At 40.3% G+C, this 16,550-nt stretch overlaps 4 protein-coding genes across 4 annotated transcripts in view; 2 read left to right on the forward strand and 2 right to left on the reverse strand.

Annotated features, from left to right (window-relative positions):
- The first annotated feature begins 2,135 nt into the window (after nt 1-2,135).
- On the forward strand, nt 2,136-3,722 carry LOC120419788 (polycomb protein eed-B). The gene is made up of 3 exons (XM_039582627.2): nt 2,136-2,338; nt 2,396-2,529; nt 2,598-3,722. The coding sequence occupies exons 1-3, from the start codon at nt 2,264-2,266 to the stop codon at nt 3,655-3,657; spliced, it is 1,269 nt and encodes a 422-aa protein (XP_039438561.1). The 5' UTR covers nt 2,136-2,263; the 3' UTR covers nt 3,658-3,722.
- A 2,752-nt stretch (nt 3,723-6,474) lies between these two features.
- Nucleotides 6,475-16,550, forward strand: part of LOC120419774 (protein mothers against dpp-like) — a 52,336-nt gene continuing 42,260 nt past the window's right edge. The window contains exon 1 of the mRNA XM_039582615.2: nt 6,475-7,294. The gene's annotated coding sequence lies outside the window, so the exon portion shown is untranslated. The remainder of the gene's footprint in view (nt 7,295-16,550) is intronic.
- LOC128092647 (uncharacterized) lies at nt 8,804-9,695 on the reverse strand. The gene is made up of 2 exons (XM_052706923.1): nt 9,402-9,695; nt 8,804-9,336 (listed from the first exon to the last, which is right to left on the reverse strand). Exons 1-2 carry the CDS (start codon nt 9,405-9,407, stop codon nt 8,887-8,889), a joined length of 456 nt encoding a protein of 151 aa, XP_052562883.1. The 5' UTR covers nt 9,408-9,695; the 3' UTR covers nt 8,804-8,886.
- LOC120419798 (uncharacterized) lies at nt 14,900-16,405 on the reverse strand. Its single transcript, XM_039582638.2, has 2 exons — nt 15,449-16,405; nt 14,900-15,387 (listed from the first exon to the last, which is right to left on the reverse strand). Exons 1-2 carry the CDS (start codon nt 15,452-15,454, stop codon nt 14,932-14,934), a joined length of 462 nt encoding a protein of 153 aa, XP_039438572.1. The 5' UTR covers nt 15,455-16,405; the 3' UTR covers nt 14,900-14,931.

The following is a 16,550-nucleotide window of genomic DNA, read 5'->3' on the forward strand; positions in this document are numbered from 1 at the left end:
TTCAAAATTGATTTAAAAATCCATTTTAAACTCTATGTGGTCGTACAAAGGGTCATTGTACTCACAAAAATAAGCTTTATCGCTGTAAACAATAATATCAGAAATCCAAGCTTCATTTTAGGACCCAATTAAACTTCAAAGTGCTGATAAATATATCAACATTAGTAGCACGATGGATTTACATGTTGTTTTTCTATTTGTCGGCGATTCTTTTGATATTCATGAGTAATAATTTATATTTATATTATATTATTTTTAGCTCAACTAAACATCGACTCAAGCTTCGACTAAAATAATAATAATAATATATTGATCCTTGCACTGCACGGTCAGCTGGATGTACTCAAAATCAAGTTCAAATCCACTCAAAATCAAGTTCGGGTCTCGAACTGAAAATGAGTGGTTTTCTGAACTTCCCGGGTGTAAACCCATTTTTTAAACTCATAAATGAATTCCTCCACGCATGGTCCAAAATGATTGAATCGAACTTGATTTTGAGTACATCCAGCTGACCGTGTGTAACTTAGATTTGGCCCGCACTTTTCTCTCGCACTTTTGACAACAAAATTTCCAAAAACTAGGCAACCAGCAGTTGTTTATTTACATTTCCAGTCGTAGTTTCCACCAAACTGGACATTCTCACTTTTAAATTGCGATTGACAGGTGAGCAACATCGGCTCGCTTTGATCATTTTTTGAGAAAATTAAAATTTCCCAATAATTTAGTGCGAAGTCCAAGTTAGTGAGAATTGCGCAATAGTAATAATAATAATAATAATATTACTGCGGGCGTTATTAATTAGAGTTCACGCGCGGTGATACGACCGCAAGATAATGGTCGCATGACAGCCGCATGACAACCGCAGAACAAATTTTTGACTGTTGTCAAAGGTTGCCTTGAGTTTTCAGTTGACTTTTTGGAAAATATTCAAAACAAATCAAGTTGACAACCAAATCAACGTAGAATTTCAGTTCAACTTGCTGATTTTTACACTGCGGTAGTTAGGCGGCAATTATCTCCTGTCACTCACAGCGTTGGAGAAACGTGATTTTATCTCGCAATAAGCAATATATTATGGAAATTTTATAGAAATTTTTAGGTTAGTATGCAGATCGGAAGGAAATGGGTCAAGAAACAGCTTTACGAACAGCAGAACAAAGGAGAGGGAGCGATTTCTTGGGGTTTTTCTTCACCCTCTCTGACTTGCTTGCGCTGCCGCTGCTGCCCATTAGAGTTATCTAAGGCCGATCTCACGCACACTAGCACACCGTTTGTTTTGCTGGCTGGTACAAAATTTAACCTCAATCTTTTTCGTGTACGTACACGCAATACATGCGCACGTAGATAACTCTTTTGATTTTTTTCTTGACCGGTTCCTTCCGAAGTGCGTATAAGGCTTTCTAGGCCCAGTGAAAAAAATATAATTTAACTCAAAAATTACGAACTCCTCGTCACAGTGTCCTGATGCAAACAATGATCGAGCTGTAGCTGTCACAGCCACGTCACAGCCCTGCGAAGTATGTTGGCTGACATATCGGGCAGTCAGTCAAATAAACCAGCTAGAAGTCGCTTGATAAAAAAAATTGCTAGAAAGAGATAGGAAACCTGATGCAAACAAACGTCCAGCTGTCATGTAAACATACTTTGAATGTGTTGGTAAATTTCTGACTAGAAAGCCTTATACCGCTTTAATTGGGTCCTAAAATGAAGCTTAGATTGCTTATATTATTGTTTACAGCAATAAAGCTTATTTTTCTGAGTACAATGACCCTTTGTACGACCACAAAAAGTTTAAAATGGATTTTTAAATAAATTTTGAAAAATTAACCTCGCGGTCCTTCTTGACAGAAATGCTCCTACTTGACAGCTCGTTCCAAGGGAACCATAGTTGATCCATCGAAAAAATGTTGTCTTGTCAAAAAAAAAATTTGCATTAAAATGAAAAAAAGTGATCAGAAATGTTTAAGCGTGTTTTTTACCGTTGTACATAAAAATTGACATAGGGCTTTAGTACCCAATTTGGATAAATTTGAGTAAAAATAACCCAACATCAGTGCAGCGTAGACGAGCGTGTAATTTCAACTTGACAGCGCCGATGCCTCCCAGCTCTGCTTTCAAAGGTGTTCGCAACTGTCAAATTTACCGCTCACTTTTCTGTTTACAAACCGCGAACCGCCAGAATCTCCGGTGGATTTCGATTTCATGTGCTACTGCGTGCATTTTCACTGATTTCCTTTATAAAATTGACAAAATTTCCTCAAACATGAAACTAGCAACCAAGGACGAAGCAGTGAATCAACCCAACCGGGAACTGTCCGACGAAGATGACGAGGATACCGTAAGTTGCTGGTGTTATTTCGGCCCGTGTGGTTTTTAATGATTCTGCCTTCGACAGCACGAAACGTCCAGCATCGGAAGTACCTGCACGGACAACACCTCCAACGGCAGCGAGTCCCACCCGAACCGAAAGAAGCGCAGGCGACAGAAGAAGAAGGTGCCCAAAACGACCCGGCCGCTGTACAAGTTTGCGTGAGTTTCTCTACAATTAAATTTTGATGGGGATGATTTAATTTACGCTGGGTGTTTGCTTCTCGTAGGAGTTACGTGAAGGAGGACCACGGTCAGCCGCTGTTTGGGTGTCAGTTCAACCATAATCTGAAGAAGGGCGAACTTCCGGTGTTTGCGGCCGTTGGAAGCAATCGCGTATCGATCTACCAATGCCAGGAGAACGGAGATCTGAAGCTGTTGCAGTGCTACTCGGATCCGGATGTCGACGAGATATTCTACACCTGTGCGTGGTCTCACGAGGCCGAAACGGGTCGCCCGATACTTGCCGCAGCTGGTCTGCGGGGTGTAATTCGCGTGTTTAGTCCGGCCTCGCTGAACGCCTACAAGCATTACATTGCCCATGGGCACGCCATCAACGAGGTCAAGTTCCACCCGAAGGAGTATTATCTGCTGCTGTCGGCCAGTAAGGACCACTCGTTGCGGCTGTGGAACACAAAAACCGACGTCTGCATAGCGGTCTTCGGTGGCGTCGAAGGTCATCGCGATGAAGTGCTGAGCGCAGACTTTGACATCCTCGGAACGCGGATTATGTCCTGCGGAATGGACCACTCGCTCAAGATGTGGCGCCTCGACACGGACACCATGAAGGACGCCATCCGCAGCAGTTACAATTTCAGCACACTTTCATTCCCCTCGGTCAACGAGCACTTTCCGGTGTTCTCAACCCGAGACATCCACCGCAATTACGTGGACTGCGTCAGATGGATGGGCGATTACGTGCTGTCCAAGTCTTGCGAGAATTCCATCGTCTGCTGGAAGGCCGGCAAAATCGATGAGGTGGAAACCAAAGGCAACGAAACGACCACCACGGTGCTGAGCACGCTCGAGTACAAGGACTGCGACATTTGGTTCATCCGGTTCTCGCTCGACTACTGGCAGAAGTACCTCGCCCTGGGCAACCAAATCGGGAAAACCTACATCTGGGAGCTGGATACGGACGATCCGGTGCATCCGCGCTGCAGCCAGCTGTTCCACCCGAAGTGTACGACCGCCATCCGGCAGACGTCGTTTTCGCGCAACGGAGACATGCTGATTTGCGTGTGCGACGATGGAACGGTCTGGCGCTGGGATAAAGTCTCGCAAGGTTGAGCAGGGCTAGCTTGTATCGCACAGATCGTTCCATTTTAACAATTGTATTTATGGTACTTTTTTTTAAGGGAACATGCGTTGCTAATATACTTATTTTTAGATTAATACAACCTTGTTTTACTTGAAAGCATTTATTGAAACAAATCTCTTGACAGATCTAATGAACAGTGCCATGAAATAGCTTTACAAACAACAGAATTGCATCCATATCTGGACTGTTATCACCTGCTACCAGCAAACCTTATAAAGCCAAAAAATCAAATTGTTTTTCTACGGACTCTTTTCTCTGGGTAACATACTCTGAAGCCTGAATGATCACGTGCCTAGACGTTTGATCTCTGCGTGATCAGCACAATATAATCGGCAAAGTCGAAGTCTTTGAGATGCTTTTTAATAATTGACAAAATCAAGATGAAGAGATTCCTGGATCTAGCTGACTTGTTCTTGTCACGACTATGTGAACTTCGCATACTCTCTATAATGTTCGAATGGATAAATATTTTTAGGTTCAGATGGCTTTGATTCTCCAGACTACATAAACCTCATGACTTCTTCAATCTCACTCAGCGTATGCGCTGAAGGTCACCTGGTTGATGTACATACCCCGTGTTTGGCGGCTGATACTGAACTTGGACTATCTTTTCGGTAGTTCACATTTCGATGCCTCTGTGCTTTCTTGTTTTTTTTTATTTCTTATCCGTCGTTTGGAGCGTTCCTGTGGATCAAGTTCCATTTACACAACTCTCAGGATGCCAGCGACGTCGGTGGTGTGTGGATGACGGATCCTTTTTTGGACAACAGCGTTACTCAAGAATTGTCAACGCAGAGGACCTAACCATCGGAACTTGCGCAGCTGTTTTTGGTGAGAGCGTTCTAGTGTTGTCCCTAAGTTGTATAAGTTGTATCAGCATTCGGCATATACAAAGTCTGATACAAACTATACTTTCCCACAGGGTTGTTAAAATATCAAAATATCAGCTCTCAGCAACTACAATTATCTCGCCTGAATATTCATGCCCCAAATACAACTGCTCTTCTCTCTTCATTAACACTCTCAGCGCCGAACATAGCCGAACACGTTTTCGTGTTTACCCACTCGCGAGTGACATTTTCCTTTTCTCTCTCATTCTCGCTTCCACGATCATCCTACCGCAACAGCGTTTAACCACAAAAGCCGCCACAAAACCAATTTTGCAAACGCAGTTTGAAGGGGCGTCATGCGTGGTCGGCTCCTAATCGCCGTCTCGCGTTCTCTCATTGCAATTTTCGGAGAGATTGAGAGACTCAGCGGTGAGAGCGCATAGTCGAGGAAAAGGGAAGGAGTGATAGAGGGAGAATGACATCGCTGGGAATCACGAGACACAAGAAGAGATCTCACAAGCTATAGTGACGGCCGCTATACCCTCGGATATTTTTGGTGCAGAGATAATCTATTGATAGCTTTTCTATCACTCTTTTGCAACACTGCTTTCCCATAATTTCGCTACCGGTTAGCGGGTATTGGATTGGACCACACACACACTGCGTTCTAGTTTTGTCCCTAATTATTTTACTGCACAATATTTTTTATTAAATTACCCAACCAATGCACATTACTTCATTCGTCGGTGAAGTATCCCATCATTCCCTTTCCCCTTCCAAATCCGGATATCTTGGAGGTCGTCTAAGTTCTTAGGCATCTCTATAGGGTATCCAATCATCACATCCCTCCCCACTTCCCCCGTTGATCGTGAGGAGTCGACCAAAAGGACAAATGAGTGGTAATGTGTCATTCGGCACATTCCTGACGCATTTATTTTCCTTATCGGCGCCAACCTAGCTTTTGCGAGCTTTATGCTCGGCTAGAGTACGGTCAACCCAGCTAAGCTAAGCTAAGCATGCTGGATTTCTTATCTAGTTAGCATAAGAGAGCACAGAGGTATCGATGTGTCCTTCGCTGGAATGCGAGAAGGTATGCTTTGTAGCATCACATCGCGAGATGTTATGCAGGATGTCATCGTTGCTGACAGCTTTCTTTCCTCGTTGACAAGGGAATCCACTTAGGCCTAGGCTTTCTTATGCGCCTACATACAGGAGCGTTTTACAGTCTTTTCCAGATTCGCGTACTCTTGGCGGGCACGTGCCTTTGCCATTCTCGTGCTAGTTTCTATACATATACGTGCATTCGTCATTCCCGTCCTACCACAAACAATGGCAAATGTCCTTGGTCTGCATTCTCTCCTCCATTTTCTCCTAGGAGAAATCCGAAATCCGCCCCTCCATCTGAGTTCGCAGCATAGTATTTTCGCGGATGGCGATAAAGGCTTCCACAATGCACTTCCACTTCTCATCAGCAGTGCATTCAGGAATTTCCGAAAACTGTTGCTTGATGCTTATTGACCGCTTGCGTTCTTGTATACCTCAAGATTCGATAGACGTCTCACGTCGTACGACATGCGCTACTCGTAGTTACCCGCTTATTCCGTTCATAATGTAGGCTCCTTTTCCACTGAATGATATAGAAGTGGTCTACTCCGTTCTTCCATCGCCCGAATCCCGGATGATTTTGATTACTGATCGATGGAAATATCTGCGATGTTAGAATCTTTCTTCGCATTGAAGTCGCCTGCGTAGATTTGGATGCCATCCTGCGGGATCTCGTCGACTTGATGAAACACGATTCATCAGCCCAAAATGGTTATCTTGACCACCAACACAGCCACGCCCCTTCATCCGTTCAACCTTCCGACCGGCAGTCACTTTGCGCCAATCGCGTGCCAGTGTGTGCGTGTGCGTTTCCCTGCATTTACGTGCGCGCTGGTTGCGGTGCTCCGTCCGGTCCTCGTCGAATCCCGTTCCCGTTCGCTGCAAAGTGCCCCAATCCGGTTCCGTTCCGGTGGAATCGTTCGCGTGAAATCCCCGGCCGTCGCGTCCACCCGTGCGTTGCTCCGGATCGGGCCCGAAAGTGGCCCAAAACTCGGTCCAGACTTGCTGTCGCCGCGCCGCCTTGGATTGTTCTTTCTCTTGTTGTTTTTTTTTGTGGACGCCGGAAAGAGGTTCGCGTGAATCTCGGCCGGTGGTGGTGTGCGTGAAATTGCGTGATTTTGACGTTTGACGTCACCGCAGATTGTTGCTGCTGTCTCACTTTGACACTTTGGGTTGATTCTGCTGCGGGGGGAGTTTTTTTTGTGGAGGTTGCGCGATTGTGTGTGTTTGGTTCTGGCAGAAGCAAAATCAGCAAACAGCAGCAGCAGCTCAAAAGTGTGAAATTTTTGTCAGCCGCAGACGCTACCGAAACGGATTCTGTCGGTTCTTTCATCCGGGGGGTGCGAATAAAGTGCGGTTCCGGAACGCAATTCCGAGTGTGTCGTGCCAGGATAACATAACAAACCCGTCAATCGGTTTGCAAAATTAGTGCCCCAGGAAAAAGCTCCGAGAGCAAGTGGACGGTTCCTCAGGGAAGAAAGGAGGGGGTGCAGACGGAAGGCGGATTCAACCCACGACGATACATTCGCCACATTCTACAGGAGGGCCACCATTTCTCAGCAGCAGCCTTCAAAAGAAAACCAACACACACATTCAGCACCGTGACCGTCGGCTACAGTGACACTGTAACACACCGCTGTTGAGTTTGCACAACCCGCGCGGAAAGGTTCAGGTGAGTAATCGCGAGTTCCTGGAAAAAACCATAAACACACACTGCTCAGAGTCCTGCGACCGGGGAAGGGGTTGTGTTGGTCAACTGTCCTGGGATGGGCGTCCCTTTAAAGTTTCTCTTTTTTTTTAATTCGCCCATGATAGTGGTGAAAGAGGGTGGTGGGCAGCTCACAGGAAGCACTTGAAATTATTATTCATCGCAAATTCAGCGGAAAAGAAGTGAATCATTTTGAATCACAGATGATATTGTGCTTGAAAATTGTTGTGTACGCGGAAGGATGGTGATCAAAGTTCAGAGATGTGCGATCTCTGAAAGGTCTTTGCAGTGTCCAATTTCAACATGTTGGCAAATTTGTAGATCTCGCTGGTCTTGTGCAAAGAAATACGTTCTTTTCGATTTAGTTAATTGCAATAGATGATTTGGCATGATCGATAGGTAGTTGCAATGAACACCAAATCTTTCTAAACCAGTCAATCACACAAGATGTAACATTGTTATTTTGGCAAATAAATAAAATAAGTTTTTTACTAGTTTATATAGTATTATTAGAAAACACAATGTAAACAAAAATAATAATAATAAATAAACTTGAATTATTTTTATCATCCCAATCCTGCTGATACCTTAGTTGTACAACTATGTCAAAGACACCAAATAGATCATACATGTTGATCCCATGAATTTAACATGTAAAAAAAAGTTTGATAAAAAAATAGTTTGAATTTGATGGTCCATAAACCGCAATGGCTTAGATAAATAAAATGAAAAAAATTCTCCTCTTGAGCAATTTTCTACCCAAACAGAAATGAATTTTATTTGTATTATTTTTATTTGACTCAAACTTTGTGGGGACCTTTCCTATGACCAAAGAAGCCATTTTGTGTCATTGGTTTACTCATACAAGCCTCCATACAATTTTGGCACCTGTCCATACAAAATAGTATTCGAAAATCTGTAACTTTTGAAGAAATTTTCTAACCTTTGACTTTTATAAACAAAAATTTGGGAAATTTAGTTTTTGTGAAAAAAGTTTATTATTAAAATCGGCAACTTTTTTTTCTTGTGCCTATTTTTTTCTTAACAGTCCTGATCAATACCTACAATTTTGCCGAAGACACCAAGTTGATCAGCCCATTCCTCAAAACATTCCTCCAAAAGTTACAGATTTTCGAATATTTACGTACCTTTTTTGTTGGACAGCTGCCAAAATTGTGTAGAGGCTTGTATGGGAAAAAAATTACTTCTTTTATCATAGGAAAGACCCTCACAAGGTTTGAGTCAAATAAAAAATACAAAAAAAAATCGATCGATTTCGTATGGAATTGCTCTTTATCGATCATTAACTTAGGCTCTTCTCGAATAATATTCTTAAGAGCAACTCTCTCCATACACATACAAATTGGCTTATATGAATCATGGATTCAAAGATCCATTGATATCGGAAAGAGTCGAGTTATATAAGAACTTGACAAAGTTTTACTGAAAAGATTAGATACTTAGACAAAAGAATTATACTAACTTGTCATTTTATTTATACAAAAACTACATAAATAACACAACTGTATCGAGACTTCTAAGTTCACTTCACACTCCTACGCCACCGTCGTTCCCGGCGCCGGCTGCACGTTCACGGTGTGCACATCTTCGGTGTATCCCTGGGGCAGCGGAGCGACATGCCGGACGGCGGGCGTCTCCGCGATGTAGATCGGTCCGCGGACATCGATCTCGTTGGGAAGCTGGGGCTGGTGCTGGATTTGCTGCTGCTGGAGCTGAGCAGTGGCGGCAGCGTTGAAATCCTTGACGGTTTCGATTTCGTCTTCCGGCAGGGAGTGGTACACAACGGTGGGGGAGTTGGCCGTTTCGGCACCTGCCAACCACAGGGACAGTGGGTACGGAACGTAAAGGCTGGGGAACTTCCACTCGCCGGACAGGACTCGGGGCACGACGTACTTCTTGAGGATCTTCTTGGTGATGAGCGTTGGCTTTGCCTCGGCAAAGCTGGCCACGCAGAGGACGACGGCGAAGACCGTGGCGATTGAGAACTATATGGGAATAACGTTATTAGAATTAGTTCAACTAAAAAGTTCTAGTTTTGTTTCGCAATTACCTTCATGATTGCAGATTTTTGGTGGTTGGCCTTTGGATGCTTGCTAGCTGAAGTGCGTTGATGTTGTGTACTGATTTGGATGGTTCACCCACAACTTTTATACCTGTATGAAGTGAGTTCAAAGCTACGGAGACCGGTTCGACCTATGAAGGTTGGCCGTAGCCGTGACATTGCCATTTTCAAGTTATGAAAGAAGAAATGAGCGCCTAACTCACCTGCATGTCGCCAAGGCCATCCAGCATTTTTCATGAGGATTTTAAAACTGCATCTTGATCGTTGAAACATTTAAAGACTCTAAAATGCGAGTCAGTTGGACCCTTCCTAAGAGCCCTTGCACACTGAATTTGAAATTTTTACTTGTTTGATTTATTTTACGGCTTTTTTTCAAAATGGTGCACCACAGGCACCACGGAGAAAAAAAAACTTGAAGGATGATTTTTCAAAGTGTGATAAAATCAATAGTTTTGTGAAAAATAAGTTTGAAATAGTCAGAGCTAATGAAAAGTGAGTTGATTGATTGTAATGCGGCCAATCAATTAGTTATTACATCAATTTTTCTTTATTTTAGTTATTCTTGAACTTGTATGGGAATATGAGAGAATTATTGAAAGAATTTTAACTGGTTTTAATTTTAGGGTTAGCAATGAATAAATTGTAAGAAAATGTTGTCAGAGGTAGTACCAATTTCCTTTATCAATTTTACAAAAATGTTTGCTCTGAAATCTTGTTTTTGTAAAGATTGATTTAACCAATTGTTCCTAACTTTGGGAAGGAGCTGAGAAATTGCTGTGCTCACTAAATTTGGACAAGTTTATTTTTTTTACTCGATTATCCAAAGGTTTGCATGGTACTTCGGATAATCGAATCATGACAAAAAAAATGTTTTCGTGTTTTTATTATTACTTTTTACATGAAATTCGAGTTCTGCAACCAGATTTTACTCAAATTTGAATATTTGATTGCCTTTTAAATTGATTTTTTTTGAATGTGTTATCACCGCCATTTTGGCCGCAACATTTGATTTCAAAATTCATAATCCTTTAGAGTAGTTTATGGGATATACTGAGCAATTCTCGGAGATTTCGGCATTCGATTTTTTTTTGTATTTTTTGTTCAGACTGAAACTTGTTTGGTGCCTTCGGTATGCCCAAAGAAACCATTTTGCATCATTAGTTTGTCCATATAATAATCCATGCAATTTTCCATGCAAATTTGCCAAATGCCCATACAAAAATGATATATGAAAATTCAAAAATCTGTATCTTTTGAAGGAATTTTTTGATCGATTTGGTGTCTTCGGCAAAGTTTTAGGACTACAAGGAAAAATAAATTATTCATGGTAATTTTTTGTGATTTTTAATTTCACTTTTTGCAAAAAACACTATTTCTAATTTTTATTTTCTTTTATGTTTAAGTTTAGGGGACAAAAAATGCCAACTTTTCAGAAATTTCCAGAATGGGCAAAAATTTTTTGACCGAGTTATGAATTTTTGAATCGATACTGATTTTTTCAAAATATCGAAATATTGGTCGCAAAAATCGAATTTGCAATCAAAAATTACTTAATGTCACTAAATTAGTGAAATTTTGATAAAGTGCACCGCTTTCAAGTTATAGCCATTTTTAGGTACCGTAAACCGGGGTGACTATGATAGGATTTCAATTTGTTTTTGGAATATTTTCCAACAGGTAAGGTTTTTCTCAAGATTATTATTTTTAAAACATGTACTGGGGTAGGCCACACAAAGTCCATGCACTATTTTGGAAAAAAAGTTTTTTCAATAGTGTTTAGAAAAATAGTTACGTTGAAAATTCTTAGTTTTAATTCCGGGGTGACTTTGATAGTCAAAGTTTTTCTTGTTAAAATCATATTTAAGATGTTCAAACTTTATTTGTACGTTGAATGTACCATCACTAAAGTAGCTGATAAAGTTATAAAGAAAAAAATCAATGTTTATATTTAGTTCACTAAGTTTATAAGCTTTTTAACAAAATGCATATAAATTTTAGGTAAAATTGTTAAAAAGTCGGAATTTTGCCTGAAATTTGTTAAAACTAGTTTTGTTTATAAAATTATCGATTTATATTGCATTTTATACTGAATTCGAAGCACGAATCACAATTTTTCACATTCTACATGAAATTTGTTCAACTGAAATTGCCTATAAATTTAGAGTTTTTTTTAATTGTGTTTCAAAAACACATATTATTTATTATTTACAAATTTATTTAACCTTCTCCTAGTGGGAAATTGTCCAAAGAATCCGAAAATGCATTCCGTTTTCCGATTCAAAATCATATTCATTGAAAAAATCATGACACTTTGAGAAGTTTAAAATAATGACTTTCATCAACATTTTCTCAACTATAGTTAACTAACTTTTTACACTTTTCAAAATTTTATCAAAAGTTCTTCTTGAGGTACTTTGAACACTTCTCTGCCGTGGTCAGTATGTTTCTAAACCATTCCTTACGTATTTTAATTGTACTCTTCATTTTGCGGAAAAATCGCAAACCTATCAAAGTCACCCCGGCTATCAAAGTCACCCCGTTTTACGGTATTTTTTTTGAAAATAGTCGCAGCTATTCAGCTAATTAAAAAAAATTAGGGATCAAGAATGAAATTGAAAATCACTAATTTTTTTTTACCGTGTATCATTTTTTTTAGTGTTGTCCTTATCCATACCTACAACTAATAGGGGAAATCTACCCTTTCCAATCAAACACCTATCTTCGTCATATGGAGAGTTTGATGCTCGATTAAAGCTCCAAAAATACTATTTGGGCTATAAACTTACCAGCAACAGCACCGCCTCGAGTAAGCACGCAAATGTATGCCACTTACTGGCCAAAAAGATCACATTTAATGCACTTTTGATCATAATTTGTATTTTGCGAGATCACTTCTCATCATTTTGTTGGCACACACAGTGACACACACGAGAATCCCTCAAACGCTTAATGAATATCGCCAATATTAACTTTTCACTTTCGCTTACTTTTTCACGGCGCTTAAGATATGAAATTGCTTCCAACTACCGGCAACATGTTCTTTTGATCATTAGTAAGGCACTCACTTGAAGAATAATCCCGAAAAATGTAATAAATTAGCAAGCGCCATCAAAAAAACAAACGCGCCAAGTCGTTTGACGTTTCAATTTTCACTTTGCTTTCCACTCGAAGGCTGAAGAAAACCGAGTGAGAGACGAAGGCAAAAAAGAACAAAGGCTGGCCGTCAACACCACCAGCAGCACAGCCAGCGATGCCAGGAAACTTTCCCTATAAATGCCACTTTTCGTGAGTGTTCGTTTGAACTGTCAGCGCAAATGGCAACACTCGACAGAGTGTTGGAAGAAAAAAGAACTAAGCCGATATTAGAAAAATGGGCGTGGCCCAATGCATTCGCCTCGATTAGAATACCCTTGGGAATTTTTTTTGTTAAATGCTTGGTAAAGAAATAGAATAACTTTTAGTGAATGTGAAAATAAACAGAAATGTTCACAAAAACTTGCTCTACTCGTTGGTGTACTTGGTTTTAGTAAAATTCAAGGGAGACTCTAGATTATCCAGCATCATTCAAACACGACCGCTTATTAGGATTAAAATGGGTAGATTTCCCCTACCAATAGTCATCATCAGATACTGTCAAATGCTTCGCACATTTTTTATTTGTTTATATGGTGAGAATCTTCAATCTAGATGGAAATAGAATTACATCCATAAACAGCCAAAGATACGAGAAAATAAAGTCAAGTAAAACCATTTTTAAAATAAAATTTTCGGTCTAATTCTCTTGAATTGTTTAACCCCTTAAAAAAACCTTCTTGAAAAATCTCTTAGATCCTCTTCATTATGAACTCATTGAAGGTGTTATATTTTTCAAAATCTAGGTTACAACGAATAATTTCTTTTGCGAAAAAAATAAAGCTTGCAAACAAATATGCTTTTAAATGATTTTTAGTTAAAATTTAAAATAGATAAAAAATAAAGTTTAATTCAAGAAATAACTCTGTATTTTGGTAAATAAGATATCAGAACATTTCACAAAAGTTTTATTAGTTAACATTGAAAATCGAACCAACGGTTTTCGCGATACCGTCAGTTGATTAAAGGCTAATTAGGTAACAAAAAAAATTAATCGATTCGATTTTTTCGTGAGGCTGTGTCTCAGAAAGTTATTGTCCGATTTTCAAAGTCTCAGAGAGGGATTATAAGATATCTTTTCTATTTTTTTTAAATAATTTGTAAAGTTTTTTTATAAAACAAAAAAAAAATAATTTCTGAAATTCATATTCTAAAAGTGACAATAACTCCAAAGCGGTCAAGTATTCTTCAAAAGCAAATTTAAAATTTTCCGGACCTCTGTCGATATTCTTCAAAAATCGCTTTTATTTTCAAAAATTCATATCTCTGAAACAAGATTTTGCACCATCATGTACTTTGATTCAAAGGATGTCTATTTTTGTAATTATTTTTTCTGTATTATATTATCCTATCCTTATCCTAATTATATTCTACAACATTGTCGAAGATACCAAATCGATGAAAAATCCCATTTCAAGATAAAGATTTTCACATATTTTATCCAAATAAAATAAATAAATAATAATGATTTGAAAAAAAAAATATCTTATGAGCTACTTATGACTCTTTTTATTCAACATCTTGGGCTATTCACACAAAAAAGTTAGCAAAACAAAATCTCTAATAAATGAAGATATGTTTTTGATATACAAAATTGGGAAAAAAATGTAGGGGGAGAGGGGGTAATATGCACCCCCGAAGCAAAATGCACCCCCAGCATTTCTCGATATAAGGAAGAATTTTTCGGGGAAAAATTCATCGAAATTGGAAGCATTACATTGCAAAACTATACTGAAGAAGTTTGAGCATGGTAGGATAAAAACAGCCAAAGTTATTTGCAAAACTTTAAAATGTTGTGTTTTGATCTAATTTTATTGCATTGTAAGTGTTTGTTTGTACAGTTTTTACCACAATTTTCATTATTCTATAGATAGATGAGTCCAAAAAAATTAAAAAATGTATTTTTAACTGAATTTTATGTAATAAGCATGGTCGGGGCAAAATGCTCCTTTGTAAAAACAGCGGTGTCATCTAGTGGTAACTAGTGAAAACTTCTTTTACCCGGTGTATTTTGCCCCAATGTTGTGGTGCATTTTGCCCCGCATGATTGTTTGGAATGAATTAAAAATATTTTTAGAAATCTGCATTTTTCAACAATTTTGAGGTGTTTTCAAGACTTTTTACACATGGGTGACAAAGAATAATACTTGTTTTAGAACATCTAACAAAGTTCTTCCACAGAATTGATGTTATGGTTGAGAAATCACAGTTTTCCCTTAGGGGGTGCATATTACCCCCTCTCTCCCTACCACCAACAATCTCGATTGTTTTTTCGGAATGTCAACTTGACGAATACTGAAAAGAATATGATACTTTTTCCACTTTATTACACAAAAATACTTCAACTACTTCAGTCTCGATTTAAACACAAACTGTTCATAACACCTTACGCTACCGTTCCCGGCGCTGGTTGCACGTTCTGGATGTGCACATCTTCGGTGTATCCCTGGGGCAGCGGAGCGATATGCCGGACGGCGGGCGTTTCGGCAATGTAGACTGGTCCGCGAACGTTCATCTCGATGGGCAGCTGCTGCTGCTGCTGGGGAACGGGTTGAACGGCGTTGAACTCCTTGCTGTTTGGGATTTCAACTGGCGCGGAGTTGTCGATGAGGACTTCGTCCTCTGGGAGGGACTGGTAGACCGGTGGGCTGGCCGTCTCGGCACCCGCTAGCCACAGGGACAGTGGGTATGGGATGTACAGGCTGGGGAGCTTCCACTCGCCGGACAGGACACGGGGCACGACGTACTTCTTGAGGATCTTCTTGGTGATGAACGTTGGCTTTGCTTCGGCAAAGCTGGCCACGCAGAGGGCGACGGCGAAGAACGTGGCGGTGGTGGAGAACTGTTTGGGGGAATGGTGTTGTTAGAATTGATTCAAGTGGAATGTTCAAGTTTGAAATTACCTTCATGATTGTTGATTTTTGGTGGTTGGGCTTTGGATGCTTACTAGCTGAAGTGCGCTGATGTTGTGTACTGATTTGGATGGTTCACCCACAACTTTTATACCTATACAATTTTGGGATTTTGAAGCTACAAAGACTGGTTCTACTCGTGCAGGTTGGCCCTAGCCGTGACATTGCCATTTTTATGTAATGATTTGCCGAAAATCATATGCCCAATGCAAAGGCGGTAGCGCAACGACATTCCTCGATGAGAGTGTCCGTTACGCAATAAACAACGCGGCATCGGTTATCAGTAAATTCCAGCAAACGCGTTTGTGGTGACATTCTCGCAGTACAGAACCCCGAGGGTGTAAACACAGTTCCCTCGGGGCGTGATTTGATCAGCTGTTTGTGCGCTGCGAGGGAAACTAGACCGAAACGCCCTTTCTTCTTGACTTGTTGGCAAGTTCGATCGATCCGTGTGCGCGTTCTGGACGGTAAACATTTGATAAGAACGTTGTCCGGTGTCAGTGATACCCGTGGGTACTTACAGGACGCTAGGTTCATTCATAACTACAGGCAAGTAACGTAGCGAAGGAGCGATGTTTTATTTTTGGAGTGCATCGGTGTATTTGGTTGAATCACCGTATAGGACACCGTTATCGAACACGGATTGGAAGCGTGTTCGATCCGTTGTCAATTTAACAACGGTATACACTTTAAAGAAGTTCGTTGTGATTGTGCTACCTTGTCGCATTTGTATGAGTCTTTTAACGATTTTGGATTTTTTTACACGAGTTTTCAGTTCGTGTCCCAGCGAACAACTTTGCCGAAGAGTGCGAAGTGATTCGTCCACTCTGAAAAATGTTACAGAATGTATAACGCCCCTCCTTGAAAATCATAGTTTATCATGAAGCTCTTCTGGGAATCCTTGTATTAATGACAACGAATGCATGCTCCACACCTTCACAAGAAAAGGTACAAGACATCATCATGTGACACTTGATTCTTCACACCTACTAGCCCCCGAGTAGCTTCGTCCTGCATCAAATCTCGGACTTTGGAACCCTGTTCAATCCGTCTGCTGCACCACCACCACCGCCGTCTCCTTCTGCGTCTCAAT

Source organism: Culex pipiens, chromosome 2 (assembly GCF_016801865.2).
Source record: "Culex pipiens pallens isolate TS chromosome 2, TS_CPP_V2, whole genome shotgun sequence".
In the NCBI taxonomy this organism is placed as follows: Eukaryota; Metazoa; Arthropoda; class Insecta; order Diptera; family Culicidae; genus Culex; species Culex pipiens.

Coding starts and splice junctions, on each gene's coding strand:
- LOC120419788 (XM_039582627.2), top strand. CDS start 2,264: ATGAAACTAGCAACCAAGGACGAAGCAGTGAATCAACCCAACCGGGAA. Junction 2,339..2,395: donor ACGAAGATGACGAGGATACC/GTAAGTTGCTGG, acceptor TGCCTTCGACAG/CACGAAACGTCCAGCATCGG. Junction 2,530..2,597: donor CGGCCGCTGTACAAGTTTGC/GTGAGTTTCTCT, acceptor TGCTTCTCGTAG/GAGTTACGTGAAGGAGGACC.